The sequence below is a fragment of the Ictalurus furcatus genome, chromosome 6, assembly GCF_023375685.1.
Source record: "Ictalurus furcatus strain D&B chromosome 6, Billie_1.0, whole genome shotgun sequence".
In the NCBI taxonomy this organism is placed as follows: Eukaryota; Metazoa; Chordata; class Actinopteri; order Siluriformes; family Ictaluridae; genus Ictalurus; species Ictalurus furcatus.
Genome location: NC_071260.1, coordinates 33,276,706 through 33,294,980, shown reverse-complemented (window position 1 = coordinate 33,294,980; position 18,275 = coordinate 33,276,706). Strand labels below are relative to the sequence as shown.

Below are 18,275 nucleotides of genomic sequence, written 5' to 3'. Positions count from 1 at the left end.
GTTTTTGGTATATTCATCGTCCACAACAGGAATACCGGGAATCCGACCAGTTTGGAAAAATACATCATGACCAGTGTGATCAGCTTTAAGGACTGTGCTGAGTTTGGGGGAAGTAGCTTGAAAGCTCAAGGAGTTACAACGGTCATATTTTTAATGCAAGTCTATGGGAATTTGGGCCATTTTTCACTTCTGTACCTGGAGTTCTGTCATTCCGATCACTTGAAGTCATTGCAACTCGAGTCAGAACTGGCTGAAGGTCTCTGCCAAGTTTGGTACATGTAGTTTGAATGCTCTGGGAGGAGGAGCGATTAAATTTTTTGGGTCTCAGAAGAATAATAAGCGTATAAAGAAACACAGTTTTAAAAAAAACTGTGCGTGACCAATGCGTTAATTTAAAATGAAATAACTATAGGCCTATATAAAGGTCATTCTCTATTGTCAAATACGAGGAGCATTTAATTTTGAACATAAAGATGCATTACATTATGTAATGCATAACTCAAATGTGTTTAACTTTAGATGTAAGAGTTAATAGCGCTTAAGAGTTCAAAACATGTTTAAATGCTCTAAAATGTACATGGTTATGTCAAACAAATGTTATTACATCACTACAGTCTCCATTTACAATATCATGCAGCATACTTACATGTATGAGTGGTTAGAGTTCCTGCTATTGTTTGAGATTGTGGCAGATGTGAAGGAGGAGGGGAATGTGTGTGGGTCAGGATTTTGGACGAGAAACACTTCTGTATAGGATACACCTGTGTATCCTCACTTTTAGCTCCTCTGGAAGCTTCCTCGCCTCCTCGTGGCACAATCAGAGAATTTATGTCCTTCAAGATGGCTGACTTCAATCGAGTTCTGGGTCACGGGCTGGAGGACGAAGAGCGAGGAAGCATCCATTGGAGTATTGAGAAGCACCCCGAGTGTGCATCCGATGCATCCTCAATATCAAGAACACATCCATGTATCTCATGCGTCCCGGTACTTGCATTCTTCAGTATTGGTGCTTCTCAATACACAAATCGATGCTTCCTCGCTCCTCCGCCCTCAAGCCTGTGACCTGGAAATCAATCGAAGTCTGTCATCTTGAAGGACATCAGTTCTCTTATTGCACCATGAGGAAGCTTCCAGAGGAGCTACAGGTGTACAGGGTGTTATTTCAGACCCCATAGGGGTCACAATACTACATACCCCACTTACTTTACAAATGAGGCCACGAGAGAATCTCACACTCTCCTCTTTTGTTGATCACAGCATTGAAAACATTTTTTATGAGCAGATGGTGCAATTCTGATGGTTTCTGATTACACTCTAAAGACATGTTAAAAACTAGTAGCTAGTTACGTAGCTAGCTAGATAGCAATCTGGATTAAATTTGCTAATCCTTTCTAATCACGGAAAGGACTGAAAAAGATGGAAGTGTTTTTAAATAATATATTTATAATAATTCATTATGATTATCCAAAACATCAGTTGCAACCATACTTATGTCCAAAATCCTTGACCTTTCTCCAGATACCCTTTCATCACTACAACACAAACAAGTGTGATTTAATTATTTATTCAAAACCGTTGTTTGCCCTTCCTTGAATATCTGAAAATAGAATTCTTTTGTAGTGTACTACTAATAAGCATAAAATGTTCATAAACCGAGAATAGATAGCAACAATCCTTCGAATCACACTCAGCACAGTACTACACATTTCTTAGTTTCCACTCAGGACTTATGGGCTACATCATAATATAAATAGTAATCTGTTGAGGTCGACACATAATTCACTGCTACTGTAATTAAAAATATCTGATACAAGCCATCCTTTGGCGTAATCCATATGACAATGCAGGCAGTGGAGTTTACAATAAAAGCAAATAAGTGGAACAGTTTTCTTGATGGAAGTCTTCAACTCATTACAGGCAGTTACTGTAAACGAATATGACGTCCCTAAATAGATAACAGCAGCGTAACCGTAGGTGATGCTGGAGGAAAATCATATCACAAAGAAAGGAGTGTTTTTAAAAAGAGGGATTTTATATACAAATAGACTGGAGTGCACAGTCACAACAGTGCGGCGCTAATCATGGAGTGGCGTAAAATGAATATTTATCTATTTAAAATTATTTTAATGTGCTCGTGTTTTGGAGTCTGAGCATTTAATGAATTACACAGGCAGACCCTTTGGCACCTGCAACCAGGGGCAATGTTTCAAGAATGGGAGGTCTTCATTTCATCTAGCCAAGTCTAGATATAGAGAAGGAAGAAAAATATATATTATGAATAAAAAAAAGCACGCTAGATGATGAGCTGAGGCATGGTGCTGCATGTGGCTCCCTCTGAGAGGCAGGAGAGAGAAGCTAGCAGCCAGAGAAGCTACACATCCTGAACCGCCATGGCCTCCTTTGGCCACGTGTAGGAGTCCAGCGTAAAGGAGTCGTAGTCAGAGTTGTAGACATGTGACAACACAAAGGCTTCTTTATCCTTGGGCTCAGGATACCAGTTAGCAATATCGTGTTTATAAGCATAATCTACAATCTGAAAGAGAAGTACAAGAGTGGGACATTAAGGGGAAATAAATGCACTGATATCACAAGACATATACTTTGCTACTCAAATAACTTTTTTTCTTACTTGACCGATTAGTTGTGCCTACGTGTAGTTGTGCCAATTCCTATGTAGGGGAGTAAAGACTAACGTTCCAAGGTGTGAAGTCAGTGCATCTTTTAAAAAATGCTGCATAAGCAACTGAACATGCTTAAGATAAGATAAGATAAGACTTTATTGATCCCAAGGGGAAATTAAAGGAGATGGCTAAATCCTCTATGCTGTATACATGAGCTGGCAGACTTCTCCAATCAGATGGAGCAGGGAAAGGGGGAGGCCATTTTTCCTACCCAAACAGCAGGGTCGATTATGTTCTTTTGGATTCCCATTCACTACTGGCCATGGTTTTGTCAGGAATTGGTCAGGGCGTTACGCCACTGATTAGAACATCGTGAGTTCAAATCCCTGCATCATCAAACTGCCACTGTTGGGCCCTTGAGCAAGGCCTTTAACCCTCAACTGCTCTGTTGTTTCCTCTCTCAGTTATAAGTCACAACGGGTAAAAGAGCAAACTTTAGACCACTGTGCCAGTCCAGCACGCTCATGGTTCAGTAAAAAAAAAAAAACAAACAAACAAAAAAAAAAAACAAACAAACTTGGGCAACAGGTTATAACCACATAAGATACAGTGGATATAAAAGGTACACATACCTATAGAAATATGAAACCAAGATAAATCATGTCAGATCTATTTCAACCTTCAATGTGATCTAGCAACCAACAAAATTCAAGTGAAAACAAATAGCAACATTTTTTGTGGGGGTGGGGGGGCAGAGTAAAAGAAGAGCCATAACCTGGTTTCACAAGTATTAGCACCCTTTTATAATGAGACGTGATTGTGTTTGGAATTTACCAGTAACATTCAGATTCATATATAAAAGTAACTATTACACACGTGTAATAATGAATGTGCATCATGTAATGAAGTGCGCTGAATAATGAACATCAGTGAAGTGATTCTGATTAACCCCCCCCCCAAATAAATATCAGCTGTTTCTGTGGATTTTCTTCGCCTCTTCATGGTTTCATCTGATTGCTGAAGCAAAGCGCTTACAAAGCATGCACTTGATCTCATTGTCGAACGGTAACGATCAGGAGAGGGGGACAGAAGAATTTCCAAAACATTCATTGTACCATGTAACACTGAAGGCCATCATCAAAAGATGACATTACAGGACAGGACGTCCCTCCAAAATAGATAAAAGGACAAGAAGAAAACTTATCAGGGAGGCTTCCAAGAGACCATTAAAGTTGCTGCAGGAATATCTGGAAAGTAATGGTCACTCCCTGCATGTAACAACAATCTCTCATATTCCTCACATATCTGGGATATGAGAAAGGGCTTCTGTCTCGCCACCCTTTCATGAAGAAAAAAAAAACGAAGCTTGTCTAAATTTTGCCAAAATGTGTTCTGGTCTGATGAGACCAAGGTAGAACTTTTTGGGCATAATTCTAAAAGACATGTTTGGTGCAAATAGTTTAACTGCCCAATAAACAAGGTGGAAGTATCGTGCTATGGGGCTGCTTCTCTTGAGCTGGCACTGGGGCTCTAATCAAGATACCATTCCAACTATTTTGGCACGAAACCTTCAGGCCTCTGTTAAACAGCTGAAGATGAAGAAAAATGTCATCTTCCAGCATGATGATCCAAGTCAACAATAATATAGCTTCAGAAGAAGATGATCAATGTTTAAAATGGCCCAGTCAGACCCCAGACCTAAATTCTATCAACAACCTGTGGAATGACTTGAAGGGGGCTGTACACAGGAGATCCCCTCACATAAAACATGCAGTTTTAAAACAGGGGCGTGTAGACTTTTTATATCCACTGTAACTACATGAGTGCATTCAAATCTCTCCAACGGCATACTATCATTTATAAGTACTCAGATGAACAAACAGCAAAAGGAAAAATGGTGGTGTTTAACTGTCATGAAAGTTCCAAGATGACTTCCTGTCACTAACCTTCATGGCGATCTTGAAGGACACTTCTCTGATGGTGCTGAGAGGGGGGTACAATCTGCCTTCAGCCAGATGTTCCTCTGTAACCATGTCAGCTATTGCCTGATACACACATCGAATGTATTCAGTCTACTTTCTTTACAGAGTGATCTGTCTGATCGTTGTATTTAAAATGCATATTTACCTCTGCTGTGGTGAGGAAAATATCATCAGATATATGACGCACCCTGCAGGCAATGACACCCAGTGCAACACCAGGGAACACATACGCATTGTTACCCTGGCCTGGGTAGAAAGTGCGTCCATCTGAGAGAGTCACCTTCTTGAAAGGGCTACCGCTGGCAAAAATGCCACGACCCTGACAACAGACAGTTCACACAAGTTATATCAGGAAGTGCAATGTTACAAGGAGCAAGCTATCATAATCCCGCCATAAAGCATATATCACATGATCAATGACCTCTTTATCTCGAAAATCAATCAGGCATGTACATTGACTCTAAGGTAGTGTGAGACCTGGGGGGTCTGCACTACCTCTGTGAGTGTGTAACACTGCTCCGCAGTGCACTCTGCTTTACTGGTGGGATTGCTGAGAGCGAATATGATGGGCCTCTCATTGAAGGATGCCATGTCCTTTATAATCTTCTCGGTGAAAGCTCCACTAATGGCCGCAACACCTTCACAAAGGAAATGAAAATACGTTCATTCAGTTACCGAAACCCTTTCTTCTCCATAAACCCATGAGTGCATTGCAAATACGGCATTGTAAATGTTATCTTTATGTAAAAAGATGTGATAGGCCTTACGTATTCTGTTCACTAAACATTAACCAGTCATGCTCATTTGTCTGAATGCACTACTGTACAGCAGAGTGCATAATTACCAATAATAGCTGTAGGCTTAATGGTCGTCACCACCTCCTCCAGAGTCCTTATTTGAGGATGTTCATGGGCAAACTCTTCCTTCTCATGGTTCAGGTGACTTCTGCCCTGAAAGGCACAAGCCATAAAAGAAGTGCTTGACATGCGCTGTACAGTGCACATAGGACTGACTGATTTCCCTAGAAGTGACATATAATTTGAATCATGTAATTAAATTCTACACCTTAATTTAGTCACCATAAAGACCCATTTCCAGCCATGGTGTAGGAGGCAGCCACATCTTAGCGTAATGATAATATAAGCACGTGTGCAGACTACTCAGAGGGTTACCACACTATCAGTTACCTTAACAATTAGCCCTTTAGAGTCCACCATCCAGATCTTCTTGACAGCATCAGCATGGGACACTCCTTCCTTAGCCATGGCCATAGTGAGCAGATGAGCAATGCCCAAGGCAGCCTGACCACATGATTAACAATAACCAATCAAAATATAACATATCTAACGTAATTAGATTCAGCTATTTCTAACATAGGTGAATAACAATTTTGAGGTGGTTCAATTCAGAGGGCAAAGTTACATGTGTTCTATAGCTCTGAAAACACAACAGTACCTCTCCTGCTCCTTGAAACACAAAAGTATGATCAGACAGTTTGTTTTTGGTGATCTTCAGAGCAGCTAAAATGCCAGCAACAGCCACCGATGCTGTTCCTGAAAGGGTAATACTTTATTTAGTGATTTTTTTTGTTTACACACTGATATCTGAAATGTTTTGCTGTTCAAATCTGAGATTTGAACCTACCTTGGATGTCATCATTGAAGGTGCAGTATCGGTTGCGGTACTTGTTAAGAATGCGGAAAGCATTGCTGTTGGCGAAATCCTCAAACTGAATCAGACAGTTCATCCCATACCTGCACCACAGACCAGCGTTAATCATTTTCTACGCTATCAGCTTTCACGACTGACACTCTGATAGGCTTGATACTTACTTGTCTGTAACAGCCTGCATGAACTCATCGATAAGGTCATCATATTCTTTTCCTCTTACCCGCTTGTGCTTCAGTCCAATGTACAAGGGATCATTCAAAAGGGTCTGACCAGATCATAGAAGTTATTCCATTAACCAGACACATTCTAGCATGTTCTGAGACGTGACAGAGATTATTCTGCGATTTCTCTTTGATTCAATTTCAGAATTTGTTTGAAATTCATCAGCTGAGGCGGTGCAATGACATTGAAGCTAAAGCTGAATGAATGATATGAACACAAAAGCACTGTGTACCTCATTGTCAGTACCCACATCCAGCAGCACAGGCAGGCACTGCTGAGGGTGCACTCCTCCACAGGCTGTGTAGAGAGCCAGCTTTCCCACTGGAATACCCATTCCATAGCTACCCAGATCTCCAAGCCCCAGGATCCTTTCACCATCAGTTACCACAATGGCCTAATAAAGCACACACACACACACACGTAAAATAATTGAAAATGCCGAATCATACCTCTACATGTGATGTTTCTGTGCTAACACCTTGATGTTCTCTTCTGGCCATGAGTTCAACATGGTGGCTATGTGGCCCTTGTCATGAATGGTAATAAAAAGTCCTCTGGAAGACACAGAAAGAACCATTATTAGTGAATAATCTCGGTTTAAATGTACTATATGTGTCAGTTCAGACAGAATTATGTACCGTGGTCTCCTGAATGCCAGGCCATACTGCTGGCAGGCCAGTCCCACAGTGGGAGTGTAAACTATAGGCATGAACTCCTCAATGTCTGAGGTCAACAAACGATAAAAGAGCTTTTCATTCCTGTCCTGCAGGGTCATCAGCAAAATGTATCTGGGAAAAAAGTTTAAAAATAAATAACTAAATAAAAAAGACAAAGGGAAAAAAACATTTCCTTTGTGTACAGTAAACAGAACTAAATAGGTGTGTCCAGGTGGAACACAGGCATCTGCATAATGAATAACTCTCTTAACACACCATTTAAAAAAATCTAAAAAGTAATTACTTGCAGCATTTCCTTTATTTTTATACAAGTGAATCAAATACAACAAGGGAATGTATTTCGTATTCACGTGTATTTTGTTGAATGGGGAAAATAGCATGAAAATGTGAACCTGCATGCCGTGTGCTGTGAGCTGGTTCAAACAGCTACATTAATTTAATCATTAATCATTTTCACACAGAAAAGCAAAACCATGATGAACAACTCAACCACAGTGTTTTACCTTGTTGCTGAAATGGTGCACAATTTGATTCATTTCAGTTATTTTACAGTTATATTTATGGTTCCTGCAGCGTGAAGGAAACACAAACCAGGAACATCTCCAGAAACTTCACGGTCCTCATTCAGTTCAAAAGATTCGGGAACTTCAGTAGAAACAAACCTGTTATTCATTATACTGTTTATGAGATGTTTAGATGCCTTCATGGTGATAAAGGCTCATTCAGAACTATAGGATTATGCAAACATTACTTGTCAAGGGGGTTGGAACGTGTCTCATAGCTCTTCATGACACGGAGCACCTGGACATCTTGGGAGAGAAAGCATGGAGGCAGAAGGCCATGGATGCCCAGCTGGAGCCTTTCCTCCAGAGTAAACGCCATGCCCTGTGAGCCAAAAACCACAGCACCATGAATCACAACCAAAGCATGTTGCTGCTACAGGACAAAAACCCAATCATCTCATAATCTGCATCATATAAAGTACTCCAACTGCTTTTGGGTCAGTCTCGAAGTCTAGGCAAGCTTCCATAAGCAAAGGAAACACACACCACATGTTGAGTCTATTTATTTCTGCCCAATGGAAATTCTGTCTCATGGTCCCACCCTGTTACGCTGCCTACTCACTCACACTCTCACTCACACACACACACTCTCTCTCTCTCTCTTGCTCTCTCTCTCTCTCTCTCTCTCTCTCACACACACACACTCTCACTCACACTCTCTCTCTCCCTCTCTCACACTCTCACTCACACTCTCTCTCTCACTCACTATCTCTAATGTGGATCGGACTGTCCTTGTTTTTAACTCTTTTTGCCTCTATAAAAAATCCTGCTTCCTCCTTCATAAACAAAATAGTACAAATGAAAGCATTATAAGAGATTAGTTCAAGACCTGCTTGTGAAAAACACTGAGTCATATCCTGCAGCATAACTCCCACTTCTCCATACTGGAGGAAATTCTCCAGAACTCATGAATTAGATCAGTGCTTCAGGGTGCTTTGGCATGTGCATTTTTGAGATCTAATCATGGTCTTATAAGGTCTAAAAACCTACTTCAGACAAACTCTAGGACAACGTGTCTTTTTATTTTTCTCCATTTATTCTTTGAGCACGTAACTATGGCTTTGAGTTTGTACTTGGTGGTTATTATCTAGACTACTCTAACACTAACAAACACCCGCGATAGTTGGTGTTATTTCAGAGCAAGATTCCTTACAGGTTCTCCAAGTACATTTGAATTTACACAGTTGCACCTTTAGTGAGTTGTTCTGTTGGGGGGGGGGGGGGAGCATCTGCCAAATGACTAAACATTATCGTAATATGTACGCCACACAACACTGTATATCAGAATATGGGAATCCGGATGATGTATGCAAATAAAAAGCAATAGTGGTTTTATGCTATTACGTATCATATCATTAAGCTGTCCAGTTTTAGCAGGTCTGTGCTATGCAAACTCTGCTTTCTCTGCTGTAAACACTCATAATAGCGTTGATCAAGCACATATATTGCACCTTGTCTAGCTGAGCGTCAGTTTACTTAGAAACCTTCTCACATTCTTTGATGTAGAACTGGAAATGACTTTGATCAGAGCATCGGTACCCTGCATGCACAAGCAATGGGGCTCGCATCCTTACATCGCATGCAAGCTAATTACCTTATTGAGGTGGGGGTTCCTTGTGATGTCATAACCCCGCTTTTTGGTCCTGATGCTGCTGGGTTTGGAGCTTGCAGCCGAGTGACACACTCTCTGTGCACCTACCAATGATCTGGTGAGTCCATGACCCGGAGGAAGAGCCGAAGGAGTGCTGTTGACCAACACGCGGAGGGAGTTGGTGGTCTGTCTGCACAGAGACAGCACACCTTTTCCAGAAAGAGAGTTCATGTTTCCTAAAGAGAGAGCGTGGAAACAATGTGGGTGGACATTTGGCCATACATCAACGTCTGACAAAGCACTATGACCAGGGCTGCATCCCAATTGCGTTCTTTTGTACACAACAGTGCACCATGTAGGGGGAGGAGCCATTACTTCATATCCAATGTAGTGCACCTATGTAGGGTGGATGAGCGCATTTACACGACTTCGGCAAGTTCGTCCTTTAGTAATAATAACCACCAGAAACGCAGAGATAAAGCGTCTGAGAGTTTATGAAAACAACTAAAGGGCGTTGCCTAAATTATAACACACTACAGTATGAGTGCGCCTTTTAAAGAGACCTTAGAATTACTACTATAATAACAGTATTATTATTATTATTAGTAGTAGTAGTAGTAGTAGTAGTATATCACTTAATATGTAGCGACGGTAGACAAAAGCTACATGAAATGAACTTATACGTTAGAAATGTAGCGAGATGGCTGTTAGGCTTTTCATTACTATCTGCTAGAGCTGACTACAAACACACATCCTCTCAGAAAAATAACACTACCTGAGAAATCCCAGTCGGCTTGCCTTTGATCCTGTGGAACAGCTCAGAAGGATTTCAGACAGAACCTGCTTCCCCGTCTGCTGTTGTTTACCGGTGAGGGTGAGGGTGAGGGATGTAGCAGCTCTAACCGCCGATTCAAGCTTGTTTGACATTGACTCTTTCACTTCCTAACGCTCTGATATCTGACCCCGCCCTCTTTCCCCTCAGCTAACCAATCAGCACGGGCGACGTAGGGCGGACCGTCTTTATGTCCAAATAGAATGTTGTGTCTTAAATCGCACTGGTTTACTAAATAGTCTACAAGAATACTACACCACATACTTTTGAGTATGGTGACACACCGATTGGAACACAGCCTACTGTATTATTTGTAGTCTTATCTTTCCGAGATGGCTTCTCACTTCAAACTTCTCGGCGATGAAAGGGAAACATGTACACGTTATTTTGTTCAAGCCTCTTCATGAACACACACACACATGTATGTATATGTATAATGTGTGCATATATATATATATACACACTTTTTTTTTTTTTTTACAAACAATAATTACAAGATAATTATAATAAAATAAAATAATTATTTTGTAAATAGAATAATAATTATTCCGTGTAGGACAAACGACATAAAAGAGCATCTGCACATACTGTGTAGACAATTATTCATTCATTTATCTTCAACTTCTTTTCAGATCTGAAATCTATTCCAGTGCAAATGCAAACACCGGGCCTGAGGCAGGAATACACCCCGAGGAGGACGCCTGTTAATCACAGGGAAACACATACAAACGTAGAGACTTGGGGGCAATTTCAAATTTAGTGTTGACAAATCCACATACTGGCATTTTGGAAGATGGAAGAAAACCCCACCTGGGCATAGTGAGAACTGTGTGAAACTCCAGATCGACCCAACATTACCTGTGCAGCCAATAAGTTATTTGAAAATTATTTATTTGTCTATCTGCAATTACAGACACTGTCACAATGATGGAAAACATCTTCATAGACAAAAAAAAAATACAAACAAACAAACAAAAAAGAAAAATACAGAACTCTCATATTTCATCTTGCTGTGCAAAACAAAATAAGTACACAATTAGTTCAATTTTAAACCATTAACGCATAGATCATTTTGCTGGACCAGTCTTTCGGATGAGACGTTAAACCGAGGTCTTGACTCTCTGTGGTCGGTAAAAATCCCAGGACACAGTAAACAGTAACAGTAGGGGTATAACCACTGGTGAAATTCCCCCACTGGCCCTTCTCTATCATGGCCCCCTAATCATGTCCCCCCAATACTATATAAAGCGCTTTGAGTGCCAAGAAAAGCACTATATAAATGGAATTATCATCAGTTTCTGAAGAAAAAAAATATTGAAAGGAATTCTACTACCTCTTATCTGAACACGTTCACTTTTCAGAAGTAAACAAAATAGATTTATACTATATATAAACTATTGTTTGTTATACTTGGTGGCACCACTAACATTAGTGGTATATCCCTCAATTAACTATTTCTAGCTCTGTACCATCCAACTGATCAAGGTTAAATTACTGGTTAAATATTCATGATTTTGTTAATAATTAGCTACTGCAGGCCTAAATCATTTACTACCTTATTTTGATTAGACAAAATCCAAATTTTAGTCCAGTCAAAGCTTTTGGGAGGACAATGAAGTCACTCTCACTCTCTCAACACCCAAAATAAGCCTCAAATCCAACATTCAGACACCAGCTCTTATGAACTCCTACATGCTCAGCTCAGAGTGACTTTTTTTTAAAATCCCAAATAAGGACGGAAAATGCATTTAAATAAAAACGCCTTTACATAAAACAAGCTAACTTACTATTAGGTTCCAGAAAACATAAAAAAATAACTGGTCTAGTTTTCTGGAAGGATAAGGATATAGAGCATGTAGAACCATGAGGCTTCTCACAGAGTAAGATTATTATAACAAACTGTGTGTAACAAGATTTCCTTCATTTTGTACATAACCAAACAGCACCAAGAATGAGACCAAACCTGCTGCATAACAAAAAAAAAAAGGATTCAAATAATAATACAGACATTCTAAAATAAAAAAATAAAATCACCTTATAAAAAGACAATTATTTAGTAAAAAAAAGGTTTAAATGTTTAAAGTTCAGCACTCTAGCTGAAGTGCAGCCTATTGAAGTGTGAAAACTAAACAAAACGTGAAAATACAGAGCATAAAATGAGCCATATAAAAACATAGGATATGAAGCTTAAAATTACATGAATTCATTCTATTCTTGTATTCTGTTCTTGTATTCTGTTCTTGTATTCTGTTCTTGTATTCTGTTCTTGCTGTCTACGATCTCAGAATGATACTCACAACAATCTCTATTACAGAAACAATCATTCTAACTTAGGCACTCACTGTGAAAATACAGTACAAAGCACAGAGAGGCTTCAGATGACAACGCTGACAGCACTGCGAGAGCTCTTGTCCTAAGACACAGAGAAAGGAAGGATAGCATAGGGGATGGGCAAAGACACAAACAAGGGGATGGGGGAGTTGGAGTTAGTATGATATCATGTAAAAGAAAAAAAAAAAAAAAAAGGAAAAGAGAGGCATTTAGATCCTTTCTCCAATCACTACCCTAAAATTCTCACCGAGTTGTGTTCACTGGTCCTCTTGCTATGGCCAGGTTGGATTTCAATGGATGAGTAACTAGGTGGTTTCTCAGGCCAAGCTCTGTCACGGGATCTTGACGTCCCTCTGTGACCGTGGTCCTCGTCCTCCGAGCTCCAGAAGTCACCCTGAGGCGTGGGAGAGTAGCTCCTGTCTCGTTGAGGAGTTGCAAACTGCAGTTCCTTTATTAGCTCGGCTTTGCTGCGAACACGTGGGTGAGACCTCTGTGTGCCTCGATCTCCCCTGTGTTCTCGTGAACCTCGGCCCGACCGCCTGTCGTTCCGGTCAGACTCATCGCTGTAGCTGCGCCGGATCCCACGCCGTGATGACCCAGGATACCGAGAATCATCACGGTTATGACCTGTGCGGTTTGAGCTGCCGCTTGATTGACTGGAGAGTTTGGGTGCTCCGCGGTTTTCCCTTGAGCCCTTGTTAGAGGTCAGGCCTGGTGCGCGGCCCACAATGGGGGGCAACTGGATGACCCTGCGCTCTACACCGTGCACACCCAATTCATCCAAAGCTGAAAGCATACTAGGAGGTCCGGGGGAGAAATGCACAGCTTGTGTTAATGGCTGCATGGGCTGTACATTCTGCACAGGCTGGGGTTGAATGGCTACTTGCTGAGGAGGCAGGGCCTGAAGATGGTTTGCCACATACTGAGTCGGATGCTGGTGAACTGGGGCTCCCATATCCATCCCCCTCATCTGACTCTCCAGGAAGTCTAGCATCTGACTGTTGCTATGGACACTACCATGCACACTCCCATTGGATTGGACACCATGCAGACCTACCATATGCGGGCCAGGTTGCACGGGTTGGTACATTGCTGCCATTGGTATGTTGTGTTTAGAAGAATGCTCTGAGAAGGAACCTGTTTGTGACAGATTTGAGCAAATTATGTCAATCATAATTAGAATAAGTAGAAGCCTAGTAGAAAAGTATTTTTAATGTAACTGAATCACTTCAATATGTCATAAGTACATGAGAAATTGACGACAAGTTGTGTTGCACACCTGAGTAGAGAAGAGGGTTTGCCTGAGATGATCCATTAGAACCAATAGGGGCATAAATAGGTTGGCCATGCATCCAGGGAGCTAGGGCTTTCTTGGCGTCACGCATCATCCTGTGTTGCATCACCACTACAGAGAGGCAAGAGAAAGTAAGAGACCATTAGGACTGGTCATTAGTTTTACAAACATTCTACATTTTGAAATATACTCAGCAAAAAAAAGAAACGTTCCCTTTTTTCAGGAGACTGTATTTTAAAGATTTTGTAAAATCCAAATAATCTTTACAGATCTTTATCGGAAAGGGTTTAAAGGATGTTTTTCACGCTTGTTCAATGAACCGTAAGCAATTATTGCACATGCACCTGTGGAACAGTCCTTAAGACACAAACAGTTTACAGGCGCTCGGTGATTAAGGTCGCAGTTACAATAATTTAGGACAGTGGTGTTCAAAGTGGGGGCTGCGTCCCCCATGGGGGCCACCAGGGGGCGCCAGGGGGGCCTCAACAATTTGGTGTGAAAAATAAATAAATGTATGTTTTCTTTTTCTCACTCTCAGACAACCACACACACACACAATTAATTCCTAATGTAATTAATGATGTAAGATGTAATTACTAATTAAAAAAAAAGGGGGGATATATTCAGAAGTCTGTATTTTTAATGTGTTTTAAAGACATCTCGCAAAAGGGGGGCCTCGGTCAAATTTTAACGCCGTTTGGGGGGGCCTTGCCCTGGAAAAGTTTGGGAACCTCTGAGTTAGGACACTAAAGAGACCTTTCTACTGACTCTGAAAAACACCAGGAGAAAGATGTCTAGGGTTCCTGCTCTCCTGCGTGACCATAGACCTGCTGCAGGGAGGCATGAGGACTGCAGATGTGTTCAGAGCAATAAACTGTAATGTCTGTAATGTAAGACGTCTGAGACGGTGCTACAGGGAGACAGGAAGGACATCTGACAATCCTCGCAGTGGAAAATTACGTGTAAGCGTGTGTGTCCCCCCCAGACGTGATGGAGAACTTGTAAATGCCTTGGTGGAAGAGTGGAGGAACATCTCACAGCAAGAACTGACCAATCTGGTGCAGTCCATGAGGATGAGATGCACTGTAGTACTTAAAGCAGCTGGAGGTTACACCAGATACTGACTGTTCCTTCTGATATCCACCTCCACTCTGTTCAGGGACTCGTTATTCCATTTCTGTTCCTCAAACGTCTGTGGAGCTTCTTCAGTTCTCTCAGTTATTAAATGTTTTTATGTTAATACAGATATTTACACATTTTAAGAAATTTGATGGAAATAAAAGCAGTTAATTGTGAGAGGATGTTTATTTTTTTGCTGAGTATATATGCAACAGACAAACAATTTTAAAAGTATGTCTTTGATTTTATACTTTACACCGCAGGAATGCTACACATCGATTTTGTGAAACTTTGCTGCAGTCTGCCATCAATTAAGAAGTGTCTGAGCATAAGTGCACTAATGTTATGTATGGTTTGTACCTTTCTCTGGGCAGCAGCATGTGTTTGGACAGCATGGGCAGCGAACATAGCAGCAGCAGTTCTGAGGGCAGCATTGACAGCAGCAGATACAGAGAAGTATGATCAGAAGCAATGCCCCGAGTATGATCAACAGCACAGTCAGCCAATCTGAGACGAGAATAGACAACGTATTACATTCTATTAAGCAACAATTTTTAAAGCGTCTTAATAAACACTCACAATATTTAAGATGCCATAAAACTGCTTTACCTCAGGATTCAGACATCAATGCTAAATTTGTACTGTGTTCATTTTGACGCAATTATATGACCAAAAAAAACAGCTAGTTCCACTTACTGTACACAATAAGTTTGATTTCCCGATCAGAGTCTCCGCTGGTGTCTCCCGGTGCATCGATGGAGCAGAAATACACACCATTATCCCACCACATGACCTCAGTGATGACCAGATCAGCTTCTGCAAATAAGCACAACAAATCCAAATTAATCTCAATTGACCTTACAGACACAACTAGAGGGTGGGCTCTCTTTAGAGGCTACATCAAATTACTGGCCAAACCAAAGACCATATGTGTATAGGTTTTGAGTCTGTCTTGGTGTTATGTCTAGTGCTAGCTCACTGTTTTGGATGGTGATCTTGCGTTCACGGTATTCTGGCCCCAGTATGGGCTCATTGGTGCCTCTCTTCTGGATAACTGTGCGGATGGTGCGTTGGCGGTCAGGACAGTCATTGGCTGGGTCTTGTCCCATACTCAGACCCGCCTGGTATGCTGGACACAGAGAACAGAAATATTTGCTCTAACTGATGGAACATATTACTATTAAAAATACTGCTCAGGGATTTTAGCTTGTCTTTTACAGAACTGGTTCTCTGAATCTCTGTTCGGGTCATTAATTTAAATCATCCTCCTCCTTCCACTTTTCCTGTTTGGGGTTGGAGCGACAACTGGCTGAAAAGTTCAACCCAGATTTCTGTATCCTTGGCCACAGATTCCAGTTCCTCCAGGGAACTGGAACACCCCCAGATGTTTCCAAGCCCCAAGTCCCAACTGAGGTACAATCTCTCCTGGGTCTGCTCCGGGAACTTGGCAGGACATGCCCGATACCACAGTAAAAGGGCTGACCAGGCGACCTGAGGGTATTCTACTAGCAGTTCAATCAAATTCAATGGTCTCCCAAGCTCACCCTGTCACAGATAATACGCCTAACAACTCGGCAAAGAAACCTCGTTGCTTCTGCCACGTGCTTATTAACAGAAACAGTTGCAAATATACATTGTACACAATTTTTTTTTTTTTTAAATGGCATTACAGTTAGTGCAATTGATTAGCAGCAATATAAAGGAAATGAAAGTGAAGTGAAATGTACTGCAGTTCAAGTGCACAGCAAAGTGTACCTGCTGAGTAATACTGCAGCACAGGGTCCAAGCAGAAGGACTTGTAGCGCCATGTAACCAGCACGTCTTGCGGGCTGACTGAAGTAGAGTAGTCGCAGCGTAAGATGATTGAGGCAAACAGAGTGGTGCTCCGTTCTGTCTGTGGAACCGATACCTGGACGGCAAGCACTTCTAAATAGAATGGAAGTAAGGCTTAAATATCACTTGGGCGTATATGAAAAACACTCTGAAGAAGAAGACTTTATTTTTCACATATACATTACAGCACGGTGAATATATATATATAGCATATCCCAGCTAGTTAGGGGGTCAGAGCCCCTGGAGCACATAGGCTTAAGGGCTTTGCTCAAGGGCCCAACAGCAGCCACTTCATTAGGTACCAACAGTGGAAACGGACCGCCAATAGACCATCAATTCCACGATGCTATAAACAGTTTGTGGTTATTATTTAGCAATATGTCATTTATGGTCTTCTCAACACAGCAGTGATTTTATATACAGTTTTATATACAATCTGACCGTGTTTTTTTTCTTTTCAGATATTTTTGACAATCATATTGTTTAGACAAAATATTTTCCAGTAATTAGTGTTTCTGAAGCTATTTACTTTTTCACTCACACACACACACACACACAATGTAAACATATTTTCGACTGCTACTAAGACCCAGGCTAAGTAAACAAAAGTGAATAACACTAGACTCAATCGGGACGTAACAGTCTATGCTTGTTTGTATAAAAATAAATATTTTTTATATAAATATTTCAATTCTTTTAGACCAAAAACACACTCAGTAATTGTTCAATGCCTGTCACGTGACCAGATTTCTTCATTAAGACGTTTCTGAAAACAGACAATTTCCCAAACCTCTACAAACCCAGTGAGAGTTTATTAATGTAAATAAAGAAAGAGACGTAAACAGATAGCGGCCATGTTTACCTGTGTGAAACAGGTAGCAGAACAGCAGCGCCGCTGAGAGAGTCGGCCTCTCCATGGTCTCACACGCAGGAAGAAGCTCTCCGGTATTTCCACCCAAATATCACACAAGTCGATTAGTCCTCTCAAATGACTCGTCTAAATGAAGCATATTTTATACTTTCAAACGATATCTTCGAATATCTTGGACTTGTTTCACTCGGTTTGCAGGTGTAAAAGTACCTGTCCAGGAACGCCGTACTTTCGACTGTCTCCCCTCCCCCATAGACAGTGACGTCACTCACCTCAGCTCTGTACAGGTGCATCTGTACAAACATGGCCGAAACTCCATTTAACATTACTTCTTACATTATAACACTATCTAGGATACTACATAACGGAATATACACTCTCTATGTCGTTCATGGCAACAAAAAAAATCATTGCATTTAATTATTTGTGTACATTACAGTACATTGGTCAGATGTAAATAAAATAAACCCGTTGTTTTGAATGTCTACCACAAGGTGGCGCTGACCGGTTTTCAACCTTAAAACCTGCGTGTACATGACCATTGAGTCTGGACTATGTTTCGGCTGTAAGTGTACACAGTAATATTCATATTATTCCATGTTGTGGTTCTATATATTCAAGTTACTACACTAAATATGAGCTGCTCTTTGATACAGTACTTGAGAACA

The 18,275-nt window shown here is 41.0% G+C and overlaps 2 protein-coding genes across 2 annotated transcripts; both read right to left on the bottom strand.

The window, feature by feature from the left end:
• Positions 1–1,548: 1,548 nt before the first annotated feature.
• On the bottom strand, positions 1,549–10,271 carry me3 (malic enzyme 3, NADP(+)-dependent, mitochondrial). Its single transcript, XM_053627757.1, has 15 exons — positions 10,103–10,271; positions 9,331–9,563; positions 7,925–8,058; positions 7,135–7,284; positions 6,975–7,050; positions 6,729–6,890; positions 6,436–6,539; positions 6,248–6,357; positions 6,059–6,156; positions 5,791–5,904; positions 5,448–5,553; positions 5,099–5,241; positions 4,749–4,922; positions 4,568–4,666; positions 1,549–2,533 (listed from the first exon to the last, which is right to left on the bottom strand). The coding sequence occupies exons 2-15, from the start codon at positions 9,556–9,558 to the stop codon at positions 2,372–2,374; spliced, it is 1,860 nt and encodes a 619-aa protein (XP_053483732.1). The 5' UTR covers positions 9,559–9,563; positions 10,103–10,271; the 3' UTR covers positions 1,549–2,371.
• A 762-nt stretch (positions 10,272–11,033) lies between these two features.
• Positions 11,034–17,961, bottom strand: ildr1b (immunoglobulin-like domain containing receptor 1b). Its single transcript, XM_053627758.1, has 8 exons — positions 17,599–17,961; positions 16,659–16,829; positions 15,883–16,032; positions 15,600–15,719; positions 15,264–15,410; positions 13,770–13,895; positions 12,738–13,627; positions 11,034–12,572 (listed from the first exon to the last, which is right to left on the bottom strand). The coding sequence occupies exons 1-8, from the start codon at positions 17,651–17,653 to the stop codon at positions 12,534–12,536; spliced, it is 1,698 nt and encodes a 565-aa protein (XP_053483733.1). The 5' UTR covers positions 17,654–17,961; the 3' UTR covers positions 11,034–12,533.
• Positions 17,962–18,275: the final 314 nt, after the last annotated feature.